The sequence below is a fragment of the Oryctolagus cuniculus genome, chromosome 17 (assembly GCF_051225735.1).
Source record: "Oryctolagus cuniculus isolate XC-2025 breed Fujian yellow rabbit chromosome 17, ASM5122573v1, whole genome shotgun sequence".
In the NCBI taxonomy this organism is placed as follows: Eukaryota; Metazoa; Chordata; class Mammalia; order Lagomorpha; family Leporidae; genus Oryctolagus; species Oryctolagus cuniculus.
In genome coordinates, this window is record NC_142883.1 from 60,652,144 (window position 1) to 60,671,594 (window position 19,451).

At 46.5% G+C, this 19,451-nt stretch overlaps 1 protein-coding gene across 9 annotated transcripts in view; it reads left to right on the forward strand.

Moving 5' to 3' along the window:
- The window catches only part of ULK2 (unc-51 like autophagy activating kinase 2), an 84,625-nt gene extending 78,519 nt beyond the window's left edge, over window positions 1–6,106 (forward strand). For all 9 annotated transcript variants that reach the window (XR_016224343.1, XR_016224344.1, XM_089318490.1 and 6 more), the window contains 4 exons: window positions 304–422; window positions 1,039–1,196; window positions 2,163–2,298; window positions 4,441–6,106. Coding sequence is in view for 7 of the 9 variants with exons in the window: in XM_089318490.1 (XP_089174616.1) it covers window positions 304–422; window positions 1,039–1,196; window positions 2,163–2,298; window positions 4,441–4,499 (472 nt within the window). In the remaining 2 variants the exon portion in view is untranslated. The remainder of the gene's footprint in view (window positions 1–303; window positions 423–1,038; window positions 1,197–2,162; window positions 2,299–4,440) is intronic.
- The last annotated feature ends 13,345 nt before the right edge of the window (window positions 6,107–19,451 follow it).

Below are 19,451 nucleotides of genomic sequence, written 5' to 3' on the forward strand. Positions count from 1 at the left end.
TGGCAGGTGATAGCTCAAGTGCCAGGATTCTTCCGTGCACCTGGGAGATCCAGATTGATTTCCTGGTTCCTGATTTCAGCCTTGCCTAGTCCTGTCTAGGCATTTGGGGAGTGAAGTAGCAGATGGAAGCTCTCTGTCTGTCTGTCTGTCTGTCTGTCTCTCTCTTTGCCATTCAAATAAAATCAGTCAGTGAAGCAAGAAGATGCACTTTAGAAAGGCTTTTGAATGGTGTCCTAATGTGGGCCACCAAATCTGCTCTGTTGGTTCAGAGGTAACGCTCTGCTCCTGTCTTCCGGGTTGCAGGCGAGTGGAGCAGCTGGTGTTATACATGAAAGCGGCACAGCTGCTTGCAGCTTCCCTGCATCTTGCCAAAGCCCAGATCAAGTCCGGGAAGCTGAGCCCATCCACGGCTGTGAAACAAGGTATGGAAGCACACTGCAGTGTGTGGCACCAGGGCCCTTGAATTGCCCCATCCCATCCTGCCAAGGAAAAAAAGTTTCTTATGAGAAATTCCCTTGTTATTCAATATTCTTGACTTGGAAAAGATGCTGGGGTTTTTGGCCTTCACCATTTAATTGATGCAGAGACAAGTCAAAAGTGTTTTTATTAAAAATCTTTCCAGGCTGGCGCCGCGGCTCACTAGGCTAACCTCTGCCTGAGGCGCCGGCACTCCAGGTTCTAGTCCCGGTCGGGGCGCCGGTTCTGTCCTGGTTGCTCCTCTTCCAGTCCAGCTCTCTGCTGTGGCCTGGGAGGGCAGTGGAGGATGGCCCAAGTGCTTGGGCCCTGCACCTGCATGGGAGACCAGGAGGAAGCACCTGGCTCCTGGCCATTTGTGTGGTGAACCAACGGAAGGAAGACCTTTCTCTCTGTCTCTCTCTCTAACTCTGCCTGTCAAAAAAAAAAAAATCTTTCCTACAGAAAGAGGGCTCATAGGTCATTTGGTGTTACTTTCCTTATATCATCAGGAAAAAGTGTACATTACCATGTCTTTGTTTCTGGAGGAAAATTAAAATTAGTTCCATTTTAACTTTTTTTCAGTTGTCAAAAATCTGAATGAACGATATAAATTCTGCATCACCATGTGTAAGAAACTTACAGAAAAGCTGAATCGCTTCTTCTCTGACAAACAGAGATTTATTGATGAAATCAACAGCGTGACTGCAGAGAAGCTCATCTATAATTGTGCTGTGGAAATGGTAACTCTTTAATATTTAATCTCACATATGACTGCTTAACTTTAAGACCCTATTTTGGGCCGGCGCCGCGACTCAATAGGCTAATCCTCCGCCTAACAGCGCCGGCACACCGGGTTCTAGTCCCGGTCAGGGTGCCGGATTCTGTCCCGGTTGCCCCTCTTCCAGGCCAGCTCTCTGCTGTGGCCAGGGAGTGCAGTGGAGGATGGCCCAAATGCTTGGGCCCTGCACCCCTTGGGAGACCAGGAGAAGCACCTGGCTCCTGCCTTCGGATCAGCGCGGTGCGCCGGCCACAGCACACCAGCCGTGGCGGCCATTGGAGGGTGAACCTCTCTCACTGTCCACTCTGCCTGTCAAAAAAAAAAAAAAACAAAAAAAAACACCCTATTTTGAAGTATCTTTTTTTAAAGAATGTATGTCCTATCCCTCTCAAGTCCTAAGTATTCTGGATTACTAAGGAATATTAATCAACAGTAACACTTAATGTAATGTAATTTAATAATATGTTTAACTACAGTAAAATGTTATAATATCTTTTATTAAACATTGCTAACACTAGGCTTGAGCTAATCTTTTTATAGTTGGCATCTAAAAGTGTTGGCTGGATATGTTTCTGCATTTTTAGAAATTGTGACTTGATAAAACTGTTAGAAAAAATACTTTATTAACCAGTCTACAAAAGTTTATATGATTAGTTCCCACTTACTGATTTACTACTTTGAATTATACTGCTGTTCTAGTCTTATTTTGAAAGCCATTTAATGTGTCATTAAAATTTTTTTTAAAAAGATGCTAGTATACATTTTATGACACCTGATTCTGAATCCTGGAATCATAGTGTGGTGGATTATAATCATGTCATCAATGTGTTAATTTCAGATAGTTTCCACTTTAAAGCTACATTGTCCAAATGGATTTGTATTTTCTTGGAAAAGTTGAGAATCTTCTTGTCTTTGCTGCCTCTTCCAGGTTCAGTCTGCAGCCCTGGATGAGATGTTCCAGCAGACTGAAGATATTGTTTATCGTTATCATAAGGCAGCTCTTCTTTTGGAAGGCCTCACCAAGATCCTCCAGGACCCTGCAGATATTGAAAATGTACATAAATGTGAGTTGACTTATACTAATTGGTTGCAGTTTGTCTGTGTTCTACAAGTGTAGTAGAAAGAGCCTGGAAATTGGAATCTTTCTGCCTATGTTTGTATCGTGGATTTCCAACCTTGTGCCCATCACTAAACCTTTCTGGAGTCTCAGATTCTTGTTTTGTAAGATGGGGTTAACAGGCCGGCGCCGTGGCTTACTAGGCTAATCCTCCGCCTTGCGGCCCTGGCACACCGGGTTCTAGTCCCGGTCGGGGCGCCGGATTCTGTCCCGGTTGCCCCTCTTCCAGGCCAGCTCTCTGCTGTGGCCCGGGAGTGCAATGGAGGATGGCCCAAGTCCTTGGGCCCTGCACCCCATGGGAGACCAGGATAAGTACCTGGCTCCTGCCATCGGATCAGCGCTGTGCGCCGGCCGCAGCGCGCCGGCCGCGGCAGCCATTGGAGGGTGAACCAACGGCAAAGGAAGATCTTTCTCTCTGTCTCTCTCTCTCACTGTCCACTCTGCCTGTCAAAAAATAAAAATAAAAAAAAATAAAAATAAAGTATTGATAAATATGTCTAAACTAGAAATAGATACATAAATATAGCTACTCTAACATTTTATACATTTACATTCATAAAAGTAAATAATATGTTTATAAGTATTAATATGAAGGTACTTCAGAAAGTTGGTGGAAAATGAAATTAACAGTATGAGTTTATTTTAGTGCAAAAATTTTTGGAAATCTGTTTATAGTATTTTCCTAATATACATTTTCCAAATATCTGGAACAACATTTATTGCACTGAGCAACATTTTTACACCAGAATAAAATCATGCTTTTAATTCTACTTTTCTATGAACTTAAATTATCTATGTATATTAATATATTTAATATAACACAAATGAATATATTTAATAAAATTACTTTGTAGGAGAACCTCATTTTTATTATTAAATACAACTGGAGTAGGCATTGTGGTGTAGCATGTTAAGTTACTGCTTGGGGCATCTACATCCTACATCAGAGTGCTTGGGTTCACATCTTGCCTCAGCTTCTGATCCAGTTTCCTGCTAATGCATACTCTGAAAGGCAGCAGACGATGGCTCAAGTACTTGGGTCCCTGCCTCTGCCACCCATGAGATGAAGTTCCCTGGCTCCTGGCTTTGGCCTGACCCAGCCTCAGTTGTGGGCATTTATGCATTTGAACCATTAGGTAGAAATTGTCTTTCTCAGTCATTATGTCTTTCAAATAAGAATAAGATAAAGAAAGTTTAAAAAAAAATGCAACTGTTAGTGACTGAAGAATGCTGTGATGATCCTGTGTACTGCAGATTAGTTACAGATAGCGGAATGGAGAGTAGTAGGTTACCAGGATGACACTTTTTTTTTTAAGGTTGATTTATTTGAAAGGCAGTGAGAGAGAGTGAGCGAGCAAGTGAGCAAACTGTGGTTCACTTCCAAAATGCCCACAACAACCAGGTCTGGGCCAGGCTGAAGCCAGGAGCCAGGAACTCCAGGAACTTCATCTTGGTCTCCCACATAGGTGGCAGGAACCCTTGTACCTGGGTCACCTTCTGTTGTCTTTCTAGCCACATTAGCACAAAACTGGATAGGAAATGGAGTAGTCATTACTCGAACCAGTGCACTAGTTTGGGACATGGGTATCCCAAGTGGCAGTTCAACCTGCTGCACCACTGTGCCGGCCCCCAAGATAATATTATTACTTATCAAATAAAAGCCAGGATAGTATGTAGCCTAACTGGTGAGCTCACATTCTGTATCATAGTACCTAGTTCGAGTGCCAACTCCAGCTCCCAGTTCTGGCTTTCTGCCATTAGTCCCTGGAGGGTACATAGTTGTGTTACATTTTGAATAGCCACCAAAGGATGACAATTCTAAAATTATTTGTAGTTGTGAACAAGTCAGCTGTTAAAACCTGAATGTTCTTTGTATGATGTGTTTATTTAAATTTCACCACTGTGCAGCACTAAGCTAGAAACCACATCGAACTATTACGAGGCAGAAGGAAACATTCAGAACTGTTAACTTTGGGGCAAAGAAATGAGACAATGTAGAGAGTGATTTTTTTTTTTCGTGAGTTCTTCTGTCCTTGGTTTGGTTTTGAAACTATGGTTGTGAATTTCACTTGGAAAATTTTATTTCTAGATAAATCTAGTATTGAAAGAAGATTGTCAGCACTCTGCTATAGTACCGCTACGGTGTGAGCAGCAGCAGGCTATCCCGTGAACCACTGGTGGGAACAGGAGATGATCCACTTGGGAATACAGCTTGGGTTCTGCCACCCCATCCCCAGGAAACTGTAGTTTCTCAACTGGTGACTACCAAAGAACAAGCAGTGATTTCAAAAAGGAAAAACAATAAAAAACTACACATTTGTAGGAAATCTGCCTTATCGGAGAAGTCACCCCTACCCGTTTTCTTTGTAAAAGAAGCAAGAATATTCCACTTGACTCCCAGTTTGAACTTGGTAAATAAATGTACCTTAGAACTAGAATTATCAGTACAGTTATTCTTAAGGATAATTAAAGATGAGTGGCTTTTCACTCAGCTTTCACTTTCACCATAGCAGTGTGTGAAATTCCATGTGTTTGCTGAGGTACACAAGTAAAAATATTTACATCTCATCCAGGCAGTTTGATATTTGGAGTGATTTTATCTGAATCTGAGCATGCATCCTTAAACAGCTCAGGAAGAAACAGCTTAAGAAGAAGCAAAAGATGGCTCTTGGAAGGAATTTTGAAATCTTCAATTTGATCTTAAATGGACACATGTTAATCTTCCAAAATTCTTTTATATTGCACTAATTTATTAAAACAATTACATATTGGATTTTGCAATTTAAAACTAACTGAGGCACAATGAACTTGTTTAAAATATTTTACTTGATTATATACATATACCCTTTCCAGATTTCACATGTAATCACTAGTGAACTTTTAAATGGTCAAAACTTGTGTTCATGTGACCTTTGCATTTTTTTAACCTGTTCATCTACACCTACAGATTTTCTCAGTAATATTTTGAGTTGCTGGTTATTTGCTTTTGGTTGCATGCAGAATGTGCATTGATGCCTGTGACCTTAGAATTACTAAAGGCACTAGGTATTTGGGGGCAGTATTAAAAAGTATATCATGAATCAAGTTTCAAGAATCTTAGTAGGGCCAAAACGAAGTTGAAGATAAAGGCTTGTTAGTAATGTGGATTTTCTACATGAAGTTAGTGAAAAATGAGGTTTGTTTGTCTTAGGAAAACGGGCAGCTCTCTCCAGTCTAATGTGTATTTTTCATGTTCATCCTGACAATGCACCGAGTAGCTCATCATGGAGAATGCAGGCAGTTAACATCCCCCTCCAGGACTGGTCCCTACTTTGTATATTATTTTTGTTTCTTTTACTTATTTGCTTGAATACTTGAATAAACCACTTACCAGTTTAAATCCTTTTACTTTAAAATTTTTACATAAAATAATACAAACTCTTTGACAAATTGCACAGACACTCTGGCATTAACCTAATTTTAGTGTACTGATAAAAACAAAAACAAATATGATTTCCCTTACTTTGACAAAGTAATGTAATTTTTACCTTATTTATCTGTATGAAATTCCAGCAGTTAATTTGAACATTTATTTATATGATGTTTGTATTTTTAAGTCTTTAATACAGTGTTTCTACCTCTCATTTGTAACTGCATGCATTGTCCTTGAAACTAGGTAAAACTCACTAAATTGTTGTGTAATAAATAGCCTTTTTATTATTGCCTGTACAAATGTATATTAAGGTAAAATAAAACTGACAAGTGTTTCTAGGTTACAATTGGGTCCATGTTAAGTGGCCTGTCAAGCCAGATACTTCCTTAATGTGTTTGTAGACTTGGTTATAAAAATCCTTTGCCCCGTCAGAGGGCTGACAATTCTCTTGCAGGTGCCCTAGACCATTCAGCGATGATCCCTAGCCCTCCTTAGCCTCAGTGACACTGTCTTTTATGTAATATTTTGGACTTATAGTCAATTTTATTCATGTTTGCTCAGTTACCACCTGTATTATCTCAGATGACTCAGGTGTATTCCATCCCTTCCTCTCCTTCCTGTTTCATTTGAACATAGGATGAAACAGGTTCAGAGAGGGAAAGTGACTGGTCTGAAACCAGGAACTAGGTTCCTGATCTCACCGTGCTTTGTGACTTCCACCAGGAACTAGGTTCCTGATCTCACCGTGCTTTGTGACTTCCACATCTGGTGTTTGTCTTGCATAATAAAGGTCTCGTGGTAGGAGTTTTCGTGAACCAGTGAATTCTCAACAGCCGAGAACAAACTAAACTCATGAGTAATGGATCCGGTGATGCTTCCATTGTCAAGGCTAACTGCTGTAAGAGACTTTGCCTTGATTATAGCAATAATAAACAAATGCTTTATGTTTGCATGAGTATTTTCAGATTTCATATCATGTATCATAAAGTGGAAATGGTCTAGCCTATATCATGCATTGATACCTATATTCAAACTGTAACCTGAAATATTACTGGCCTCACAAATTAAGTAGAGGAATAATCAGCAAATTGTTAGTTGGCTTTCCTGCTGTGATGATTTCCTTTATTCCCTGTACCAGACTCTGCTCTAAGTCATTATTTCCCACGGTCCCATGCTCCCTTCCCTCCAAGAGGAGTGACCAGAGCAGCAGCAGTCCTCCACTTGCTAGGAACCAGGGAGGAGATTGTTAGAGCTGACCTCCTCAGTCCCCAGGGGCAATAAAGAGGACATTGAGTTTGAGGCAGTGGATATGAAGACATGGAGTAGTTGCCCCAAACCCGTGCATCCTTAAAGGTCGAGTCCCCACACCTCTGCTTTGTATGGCAGTAGCTGCTCTGCCTCCCTCCAGCTCACCCTCCTGCCAAGGCTTAAACCAGCTGTTGCTGATACTTACATGGGAATATCACATCTAAAAAGTATGTCACCCAATTGTAATACATTTAGTGGAGAGAAACAGCGTCCAGTCCCAGTCCTCACTAAGAAGATTCTGCCCATTCTAGAGTTGTGTGTCTTGAGCTGGGGAGGGGATCATTGTTAGGGTGGGCCACCTCAGTCTCCGAGGGCAATAAGTTGGAAGGTGAGTCACTGGGACATGAGAGCCTTGACTCAGACAGCTGAAAAACCCTTGCCATGATGGCAGTGGTGTAGCACTGCTTTGGTGGATGGCATCACACAATTTCCTGTGTGCTCCCTCCTCTTGGTTTCTGTAGACAGGTGTGTGTGTGTATGTTTTTTTAAGATTTATTTATTTGAAAAGCAGAGTTACAAAGTTATAGGAGAGAGATCTGCCATATGCTGGTTCACTCCCCAAATGACCACAAAGGTCAGGGCTGGGCCAGGCAGCAGCCAGGAGCCTAGAACTTCTCCCACATGGGTGGCAGATGCCCGAGGACTTGGGTCCTCTCCCACTGCTTTCCCAGGTGCATTAGCAGGGAGCTGGATCTGAAGTGGGGCAGCTGAGACATGAAACAGTGCCTAAATGGGATGTCAGCAGCATTGCAGGTGGCGGCTTAACCTGTTGCTCCCCCAGGCTGGCCCCTCTAGACAGTTTTCTTTTTGGATGAAGCAAAGTTGATCCGTTTTTTCCTAGGAGGATGGACTTTGGCAGGAAGTAGTCACTGGTTTTGTTCTGCCATAGATAGGTATAGATTAGAAGTATCTGCACTCACCTCTAGACAGCCTTAAACCACTTCTTGTATGTGGAATCCACAGCAGTCGAAGATGTTGGGTCCCTCCTAAGTTTATTTCTTGTTTATCAAAGCCTTTGCAAGGTTCGTTCTCTGGGGGAGGAGTCGAAGTGTTATTTTCCTCGCCTGAATCAGAAAACCACATAAGAGATGATCCACTTAAAAACACTGCAACCAGGAGAACTGTGAAAATTGTCTTGAGAACTTCAGCGTCTATGCAGGAGGTGAAGCTAAACTGGTGAAGGATCCGTGAGAATTCGGTGATCAAACTAGCGTACAGGAGCGGAGACTAACATCCTGCCACTGCCTGCAGAGCCCCTGCACCCTTGGGCTCAAGTGAGGCCGTGTCTGGTGTCCTGTGCAGTTGGAATTAGTCTGTAAGTTTTCCCTTTTTCCTAGAAGCCCATTAGGCCAGTTTTTTAATGTGACAAAGATGTTTTGTTGTTGAAGGTGTTTTAACAGCTCTCCATTGCGCCTTCTGGACTGAGTGCAGCAAAGGAGGCTGCAGAGGTGATGGAGCATGGTGGGGGGGGGCACTATGCTGTCCTTCCCGCCTTGGGGTTGAGGCTTCCCTGCATGCTGTGCATGGCCGGCCCAGGACGGGGTTGGGGAGGGGTCTCCCAGACAGGCTGCCTGGGTGAGCGGTCTTGGCCCTGCTCTGTGCTGCATGCCCTCCTCTCAGAATGGTGCTGCTCTTAGACACTTTGCTTCTATTCTCAGGAAACGTCAGTTCAAACACTGGTTTATTGAAAACTGTTCTTTCCCGCCTCAATTTGGCAGCATAACTTAGTGGTCCAGTTGGTCTCAAATCACAGCTGCACCCTGTCCAGCCGTGTGTCCTTGGGCAAACTTAACCGCTCCATCTCCCTCTCTGTTGTTGCATAGAGGGGTGAGGATGAAATGTCAATGACTCTGCAGTCCTTTGAACAGCACCTAGCATGTAGCATTCCCGTGAGGCCTGCTGGTGTGTGGCTGTCAGTGTAGGGCTCCTTGTTGCTCTTTGTTTTGAGGGGGTATGAATGGTAACTTGTTCTGCATTTGTTTGGGGGGCAAAGCTTGGATTTGGACTCACTGCATCCACATGTACTTTGGAATTTGCATGCAAGTCACCTTTTCCCAGCTTAGCCACCAGGCACCCTGGCTGCAGGCTTCCTTTGAGTTGCCTGTTTGGGTCAGTGTGACTGTTTAATGAAATGCGCCAGTACAGTATTTAGTACTTCATTTACTCCTCCCACCGATCCTTGCCTCATTTTACAGAGGGAAAAACAGATGTGCAGAGTGAGTTCCCCAAACCACACAACTGGCTCATGATGGGAGCAGACCACTGCAGAGGTCTGGACTTACACTGAGCTCAGCAAGCTCTCCCTGACCACCAGACAAGTCTGAGGCAGCTGGAGCCCTGCACTGGTTTCCCCCTAGAGACCCCAGGGCTCCATTCAACCCCCCATCTCCGGAACACGTTCTGGTGAGGCACAGGAAGCCGCGACAGGAGGAAGAGCTCCATGCCCTTTGGGGCCCACGCGTGTCCTGCTGGACCCATCTCCTGCCTGATGGAGGGCTGCAGAAGTTTGAGAAGCACGTGGTCGCACAGCTCTGTGCAGCCCTGTGCAGCCCTCAAGCCTGGAGCTGCAGCCCGGGAGCAGTCGGCGTTAGAAATCACCCAGGGTCTCCCAGCAGAAAGGGCTTCTGGGACATGTGAAAAACTCAAGCATTGGATGACCCATTGGGAATGGTTTCTGCTTGGTAGCTGGCTGGCTGTACGTGGGGCCCTGGATTGAGCTCACTCCTGGGAGCTGATTCAGTGTGAGATGGGAGCAGCCTCCACAGGCACAGCGCCAACCTGGGATCAGCACCTTCACTGGTGACAGGAGACACAGACCCCTTCCTCTGGAGTGCCCCGTGGGCTGCTGCTGCACGTGTGGCACAGTCCTGCCCAGTGGAGGGTTCAGTGCCAGCCCCGTGGCTCGGGAGGAGAGAGGCTGTATGGCCGTTGATCATTCCTCCCCACCTCAAGCCACCAAGTCTACCCAGTTTCTGCCTTCTGCTGCCCGACTCTTCCAGGCCAGCCCTCTTCACCGTGAGAGTTTGTGTGCCCCCGGTGCATGTCTGCAGGAGTGCCTGGTCGCATGGGAACCCCACCTGGCTGCTGCAGGAACAGCTTGGCAGAGGAGGAAGTGGCCTGTGCCCCGCCACACCTGTGGAAGCGCTTTTCCAAGTCATCCTGTGGGCGACTGAGTGCCTTCTGCCTGGCATGTTGATGCTTTCTGGGAGACAGCCATGGGAAGCCTGCAAGTGAGAGTTCTGATGTGTTCCTGGGCACCCAGAGTATTTCAGGGAAGATGAAGCGGAACTGAATGTGTTCCCCGGGAATAAACTAGCAGCAGAAAGACGGCCGGCAGCTGATTTGATAGCAGATGCCTTACACTGGGGTTGGAAAGTAGATTGACAGTTTCTCATACACACCTGGACTGTTCTGAGCATGACTCTTGCTTTTTCTTAGATCCCTTTTTCATGCTAACAGCAGCCCTGTGTACCTGTCCTTGGGGGGAACTTTTCTAAACTATGTTGAAACTGCTTCAGGGCCAGCGCAGTGTATTGGTCCCCTCCCCCTGAACCGGGGGTGAAGTGGATGGAGAGAGGGAAATGAAGCAAGCATTGCACTGTGGATATGAGTCTGGGTTCCTGGTGGCTCCTGCGTTGCTGCAGGGCTACCCACCAGGCTCCTCTCAGCTGGAGCAGCTTTGTTGAACTGGCTCTCCCTGGGTAATCATCTGCCTTGTGCTTCTAGCACCGTGTGGCTCCCCAGTGCCCCTGAGAAAGGGGTGGCCCAGGCTCCACCCAGCCCACTTTGGCTCCCTGAACAGAGGTGGCTGATCCGAAACTTGGGACGTCCCCACCTGCAGAGGCACCTGGCCTCCTGCAGCTCTGTACCGGCCTCTCCCCATGCCTTGCTGGAGCTCAGGCCTCATCTGCCCGGTTACTTCTCTCTACATTGCCTGGAGGCCCCCAGTTTTTGCCCTTTCTTTGGTAGCTCATTGAAAACAGGTTCATCTGCCAGGAATGGGCACAGAGCAGGAGACCAGGAAATGCCCTGATTGATGCAGACGGCGCCTTCTTGGGGGCCACTTTCCCTCCCAACATCCCTAGGTTGGAGCTAGAGGAGCTCACTGCAACGAGAAAGGCTATTCTTCTCGACTTGAGCTGCTGCCTCTTTTTCCCTCCTATTTACAAGAGTGGTTATCCTTAAGCATCGGCAAAGGGTTACCGGACTCCACGGTGCCCAAGCCCCTTAACAATAGAATGACACATCTGCCTATAACTGACAAGCACTGCTGTAGACTGCAAATCATCTCTAGATGACGTATAACGCCTAATACAATGTAAATGCTAGGTTAATGGTGGTTGTATTGTATTGCTTAGGGAATAGTGACCAAAAAAATCTGCAAATGTTCAGTACAATTTGTTTTTCCAAACATTTTTAAATTTTTTATTTTTTGACAGGCAGAGTGGACAGTGAGAGAGACAGAGAGAAAGGTCTTCCTTTGCCGTTGGTTCACCCTCCAATGGCCGCCTTGGCCGGCGCGCTGCAGCCGGCGCACCGTGCTGATCCGATGGCAGGAGCCAGGAGCCAGGAGCCAGGTGCTTTTCCTGGTCTCCCATGGGGTGCAGGGCCCAAGGACTTGGGCCATCCTCCACTGCACTCCCTGGCCACAGCAGAGAGCTGGCCTGGAAGAGGGGCAACCGGGACAGAATCCGGCGCCCCAACCGGGACTAGAACCTGGTGTGCCGGCGCCGCTAGGCGGAGGATTAGCCTAGTGAGCCGCGACGCCGGCTGTTTTTCCAAACATTTTGACCCAGGTAGTTTGGATCCATAGATGCAGAGCCTGTGATACAGAGAGTCAACTGTACTTAGCAGAAACCCTCACGATACAAATAAGCAAACAGAACAAGCTGCCCACAATCCTAGGGATTACATTAGCATCTCAGTCTTGTCCAGATTATCTTCCATGCATACAAAATCTTTGATAAAAAGGAGATCATAGAAAATACGCTACTTTATATCCTACTTTTAAAATTTTTTACAAGGCAGAGAGACCTAGAGAGCCACTGCCCATCCTTTAGTTTGCTTTCCAGATGCCCACACTGGTTCTGGGCCACGCTGGGGGCAAAGCTGGGAGCATGGAACTCAATCTTGGTCACCCAGGGTAGCAGGAGCCCAATATTTGAGCCATCATCCCTGTTTCCCAAGGTTCAAAATTTTTTTTAAAGATTTGCTTATTTTATTTGAAAGAGATCTTCCATCCACTGGTTCACTCCCCCAAATGGCTGCAACGATTAGAGATGGGCTAGTCTGAAGCTAGGAGCTTCCTCTCGGTCTCCCATACCAGTGCAGGCACCCAAACACTTGGGCCATCTGCTGCTTTCCCAGGTGCATTAGCAGAGAGCTGGATTGTAAGTGGAGCAGCCAGGCCTGGAATCAGCACCTATATGGGATGCCAGCACCGCAGGTGGTGGCTTTTCCTGCTATTCCACAGGGCTGGCCCCTTAAAATTTGTTAAATAAAATAATGATGCCGCTAACTTACAGTGGGGTTATATCCTGATAAATCCATTGTAAATTGGAAATTGCAGGTCATAAATGCGTTTAGTACACTTAACATATCACAAAAGCTTAGCCCAGCCTACTTTTCCTTTTCCCCAGATAAACCTTTTATATAAGGAATACAAATTTCATGCATTTCATAGATACAACTTTAGGAACACAGTGATTCTTCCCACCGTACCTGCCCTCCCACCCACACTCCCACCCCCCTTCCTTCTCTCCTATTCCCAGTCTTATTTTTTTACTAAGATCTATTTTTCAATTAATGTTATACATAGAAGATTATACTAAGTAAAGAGTTCAACAAATTGTATGGGAAAAAAACCCATTCCTCAATAGTCGAGACAAGGGCTGTTTAAAGTCATTGCATCTCGAAGTTGATTTCACTTTATTTTAGGCATTTTTTTTTGAGAAAGTTAACTTTAAAGAACCCAAGAATGATACATCTTTTGCAAGCACTTAGACATAACTAACTTATAAGACGTAAGAATATCCTCCACTTAATACACTGAAATGAAGTAAATCTTTGAGAACAAATTTTACAGTTAATTCTCACAATACAACTCATTGAGGACAGAGGTCCTGCATGGAGAGTTAGTGCACAGTGAGTCTTGTTGTTAATTTAACAATTAACACTCTTATGTATGACGTCAGTGACCTGAGGCTCTTGACATGCGCTGCCAAGGCTATGGAAGCCTTTTGAATCCACAGACTCTGTCAGTATTTAGACAAGGTCATAAACCAAGTGGAAGTTCTCTCTTCCCTTCAGAGAAAAGTACCTCCTCCTTTGATGGCCACTTCTTTCCACTGGGATTTCACTCACAGAGATCCTTCATGTAGAGCATTTTTTGCCACAGTGTCTTGACTTTCCATGCCTGAAATGCTCTCATGGGCTTTTTAGCCAGACCTGAATGCCTTGAGGGCTGATTCTGAGGTCAGAGTGAGCCCAGCCTACTTTTAACATGCTCAGAGCATTTCCATCAGCCTACAGTTGGGCAAAATCATGCAACAAATTCTATTTTATAATAAAATATTGAATGTTTCCTGTAATTTATTGACTGCCTGTGTCAAAAAAAATGCAGACAACACAGCACATTGTTAATCCCCTTTATAATAAATGGGTAAATTTATTTTCTGGGTTCTGTGAGCTAATGTAGCAAATTAATCGAACCCAAGAAGGGGGTTCCAGGAACCTCATTTACAATCACTTGGCCATGGCCTGAGCCCTCAACCTGAGTGATCAGAGGCTGTCTCCAGTAGGTGAAGTCACCTAAATCAGATTGGAGGACAAGAGACTGTGGATGCTGCTGCGGTGCTACCTACTTGGGGGATGGGGAGAAATTCCCACATCTGCTGTCTGCAGTGATCTGCGTTTTGAGAGAACAAGGGGTCTTCAAAATGTTCTTGAAAAATGTGTATTATGAAAAAGACCACACATGAATTTCAAAAATTTCTGTGCCCAAATAAACATCATTGAATCTCATTTTCCACAAATCTTTAAAAATGTACTTTATTTGAAAGGCATATATAGAGAGAGCTCTCTCTCATCTGCTGTTTTGCTTTCCAAACGCATGCAACAGCTGGGGCTGAGGCCAGGAGCCCAGACCTCATTTCAGGTCTCCCACATGGGTGGCAGGGACCCATGTACTTCAGCTGTCACCTGCTACCTCCTAGGGTCTACATTAGCAGGAAGTTAGGTTGGAAGCACAGGAGCTGAGGACTTGAACCCAAGCACCCTGATATAGGATATGGGTGTCCCAAATGGTGACTTCTCAGCTAAACCAATGCCTACTTCCCATGAGCTTTTTGAAGTTCCCTCAAATAGTAAGAGAAATGGGGGCTGGTGCTGTGGTGTAGTGAGTAAACCTGCCGTTTGCAGTACCGGCATCCCAATATGGGTGGCAGTACAAGTTCGGCTGCCCCACTTCCAATCCAGCTCTCTGCTATGGCCTGGGGAAGCAGTGAAAGATGGCCCAAGTCCTTGGGCCCCCGCATCCATGAGGGAGACCCGGAAGAAGCACCTGGATCCTGGCTTCGGATTGGCTCAGCTCCGACTGTTGTGGCCACCCAGGGAGTGAACCAGTGGGTGGAGAACCTCTCTCTGCCTCTGCCTCTCTGTAACTCTGCTTTTCAAATGAATACATAAATCTTAAAAAAAAAAAAAAAAAAAGGAGAGAAATGGAGTTCGAGTTTGTTTTTTCTAGTCCGGATTTTTTTTTTTTTTTTTAAGATTGATTGATTGATCTGAAAGAGTTAAAGTTTCCATCCACTGGTTCACTTCCCAGATGGCTACAACAGCAAGGCTGGAGCCAGGAGCCAGGAGCTTCTTCCAAGTCTCCCACATGGGTGCAGGGGCCCAAGGACTTGGGCTATCTTCTGCTTTCCCAGGCCATTAGCAGGGAACTGGATTGGAAGTGGAGCAACTGGGACTTGAACTGTGCCCATAGCTTAACCCATAATGCTGGCCCCAGGGAGAGGATATTTTAAAGGATGGAAAGCAAATGTTGATCAAGTTATAATTGGAGGCAGTAGTTGGTGGTGGGGGAGTACTGGAGGGGCTGGCGTTTTGGCTGCTGTAGCAGGTAAAGCAGACGCCTACGATGCCGGCATCTTATAAGGGCATGCATTTGAGTCCCAGCTGCTCCAAACTTCTCATCCAGCTCCCTACTAACGCACCTGGGAAAGCGGAAGATGTCCAAAGTGCTTCTGTCCCTTTAAGTCACAAAGGCAGAGTAATAGAGATAGAGCTAAGGAGAAAGGGATCTTCTTTCCATTGCTTCACTCCCCAAATGCTGTGACAGTCAGGGCTGGACCAGGCTGAAGCCAGGTGCCTAGAACTCCATCTGGGTCTCCCATGTGGGTGCATGGGCCCAAGCACTTGGGCCATCTTCTGCTTTCCCAGGTGCATTAGCAGGAAGCTGGATCAGAAGGGGAGCAGCCAAGACTCGAACTGGTGCTTATATGGGATACCAACAATTAATCTGCTGTGCCACAACACCCGCCCCTTTCTGTGTTTTCTGGTCCCATCCTGTGGTGTGTGGGGAGAATCCCTCCAGGGCAGCCAAACAGTTTGAATTCATTTTCCCCCCTGGCTGTTGGATGTCAGTGTTACTGTGGAATGTGCGCACATGGCCATAACATTCCCTGTTGGCGGGAAACCGCTTTGCTGCCAGGTTTTGCCACTAGCATCCTGAACTTACTGGATCGTTAAAGATCATTAAAGATTTTTTTTTTATTTTAAAAATTTTGAGATTTATTTGAAAGGCAGTGTCAACAGTGAGGCAGAGGTGGCGGGGGGGGGGGGGCAGAATCTTCCATCTGCTGGTTCACTCCCCAAATGGCTGCAATGGCTGCAATTGCTGGAGCTGGGCCGATCCAAAACCAGAAGCCAGGAGCTTCTTCCAAGTTTCCCACACAGGTGCAGGGGCCCAAGGACTTGGGCCATCTTCTACTGCTTTCCCAGGCCACAGCAGGGAGCTGGATCAGAAGTGGAGCAGCCGGGACTTGAACCGGAGCCCATGTGGGATGCTGGCACTGCAGGTGGTGGCCTCACCCACAATGCTACAGCGCCGGCCTACTGGGGTCTTTTGTGTCATAGGTGTTGGCAGATGACTTTCCACAAAGGCCGGCTGGTGAGCCTGCAGACTTCTGTTGGGGGGCATGCTGTCTGGGGTTTCTCTGATCTACATTCCCATTTTCTGACTCTGGGTGGGGGGAGGGCTGGAGCATTCTTCACACACACACACACACACACACACACACACACACAGGAAATTGGCCTCCATGTCCCAGGAGCAGCTGCTTTCATCCCTTGCTTCTGATGAGTCTTCGCGTTTTCCTTGTCAGCATTTGTGAACTCTTGGTGCCTCATAGCCACTTGCCTGACCAGGTGCTGGGGGTGGTCATGGTTTGTGTGTCCTCCAAAGGCTCATGTGCAGGAAGCTTGGTCGCCAGTGATGGAAGCTTTAAGAGATGGAGTTTAGCAGAAGGTCATGGGGGTGTTGCCCTCACAGGGCACTAATGTAGTTCTCATGAGAACCCCGTTAAATCCTGCAAGAGTGAGTTGTTACAGAAGAGCAAGACCGACCCCTCCCCGTCTTGCCCTGTGATGCTCATGTTCCCACTGTGATGTCATCTGCCATGATGTGGATACAGGCGGTGGGGCCCTCACCAGAGCCAAGCACATGCTGGCTCCATGCATGCTCTTGGACCTCCACATCCGTCAGCTAATAAACTTCTTTACAATTATCAAACCTTGGATATTTTGCTATAGACACAGACTGGTCTCTTGCAGCTCTCCTTGGTGGTGGTGGGCTGGACCCCCTCTGGGCACAGCCTGGAATACCCTCTGAAAAACAGGCTCAGGCTAGGAAACTGTTCCTGATCTGTTGCCCAAGTTCCTGTTTCCTCTTAGCCTCATTCCTACTCTTGGTTACAGACGCCCAGGCAGCTGGCAGGTGCTACAGTGACTCTCAGAAGGGAGGTGACCCCTGGGCATGGTCCCCAGGTGGCGGGAGGAGCAGAGTGGCAGGAACTGAGAGGGGGCAGACAGACGGAAATCAACCCATCTGCAGGCTGAAGGGTCTCTCCAGAGGTAAAGTCAGACACAAGGTCATGTACTTCTTAATGGTATTCCTGTCAATGACAAACCACATATACTAGGAAAACAATGATCCCCTAAGATCTTATCACTCAGTGATACCATAGCCATCTTTGTGCAAATGCAGTCTATGATGTTGGCACAATGTCAAAACCATCTGAAGATGCATTCCTCAGAACAGGTGACGCATGCTCGTATGTTACCTCAGGGGGACGAGCAGATCTGCAGAAAAAGCCATCCCTGTGGGTACATTTTGCAGTTCACTGGAACTTCCTCTGTAAGTGAACTATTTTGGAAAGAATTTCACATGGCAAAGGCGTTTGGTGGGTGCTGTCTCATTAGGATCCCTAGGGATTTGGGCCCAACTCTTAAATGGTGGAGAAATCAGGCCCAGGGAGGGTTTCTTCTGTGGGTCACACACACTCCTCCCTGCCGGACCATGTCCTCCTAGCACTGGTTTCTCTGGGTTCTTTTTTTTTTTTTTTTTTTTTTAAGATTTATTTATTTACTTGAAAGTTAGAGTTACACAGAGAGAGAGGGAGGAGAGGCAGAGACAGAGAGAGATAGAGAGAGGCAGAGAGAGAGAGGTCTTCCATCTGATGGTTCACTTCCCAATTGGCCACAACGGCTGGAGCTGTGTTGATCTGAAGCCAGGAGCTGGGAGCTTCTTCTGAGTCTCCCATGTGGGTACAAGGGCCCAAGGACTTGAGCCATCTTCCACTGCTTTCCCAGGCCACAGCAGAGAGCCGGATCAGGAGTGGAGCAGCCGGGTCTCGAACCGGCAACCATATGGGATGCCCCACAGCATTGGCCCCTTCTCTGGGTTCTTGGATGCCACAAGTTCCAGTTCTTCCTCACCAGATTCTGATCCAAGATCAAATTCTCAGCCTTGATCCTGATCTCCTGAACTACGGACCTGGCTACCTTGGCATAGAACTTGGATTAAGTTTTTTAAATAAATGTATTATTTATTTGAGAGGGAGAGAGACAATGAGGGAGTGTGTTAGTTTTCATCCCCTGGTTCATTCCCCTGCTGCCTGCCAGTGCCGGAGGCAGACTCAAATGCAGGTACCCCAATGAGGAACACATGTCAATCTTAACCACTAGGTCAAAGACTCTCCCCCCTCCCCAAATACGGTTTTGCTGGGCAGATCTAGGACAGGGGGAGGAGGGTTACACTGTGGTATCATGGAGGCTACAGGAACTTGAGAGCACCATGTACCAGTTACAGAACTGCTGAGAGTTACAAAGAAGTGGTGCCCAGTTTGCAAAGCCAAGCTCAGCAGTTAACCCACTTTGGGTTTGTAACTCTCTATCCTACATTCCGGGGAGGCTTAGTATCACAGCTGCACCAAGGTTAACCTAAGTCTTCATGAAGACACACCACGGTCATTTCTCACAGCCATTGCTGCTGCTTTCTTAGGCTCTTTAGCAGGAAGTGGGATTGGAAGAGGAACAGTTGGGACTTCAACTGGTGCTCTGATAAAGGATCTTGTTTGACAGGCAGAGAAGTTAAACCAGCTGCATCACAAGGCTGGCCAAGAATTTGAATTCTTAATAGAAGCCCAGGGGCCGACGCTGTGGTGTAGCAGGTAAAGGCGCCACCTGCAGTGCCGGCATCCCATATGGGCGCTGGATCGAGTCCTGACTGCTCCTCTTCCCATCCAGCTCTCTGCTATGGCCTGGGAGGGCAGTGGAAGATGGCCCAAGTGCTTGGGCCCTGCACCCACATGGGAGACCCGGAGGAAGCTCCTGGCTCCTGGCTTCAGATCAGCACAGCTCCAGCTGTTGCAGTCTATTGGGGAGTGAACCAGCAGATGGGAAAGTTTCTCTCTCACTTTCTCTGTCTCTCTCTCTCTGCCTCTCCTTCTCTGTATAACTCTTTCAAATAAATAAATAAATAAAAATCTTTTTTAAAAAATAAATAGAAGCCCTCACAGTCACTTGGCGAAAGAACAATTCCGGATTTTCCCTCTAAAACATTCTTTCGCACTGTGGCATCGTCCTCCAGAGTCGCTGAGGCCAAACCCAGAGGCGGTACTTGCCCGCCCTTCTCCCTCCGCCATTTCCTCAACGCTCAAGCCCTCCAACCACCAAGAAAATGCGTCCCGCACTACATCTCACCATTGCTTGCCCGGCCTGAGCACCACGGAGCATTCCCTGCGATGCGGTCGTCCTTTTTCCTCGTCTTTATTTTTTTGATTGGTTGGGGCTCTTCCTCACCGTCCAATCAGAGTGAG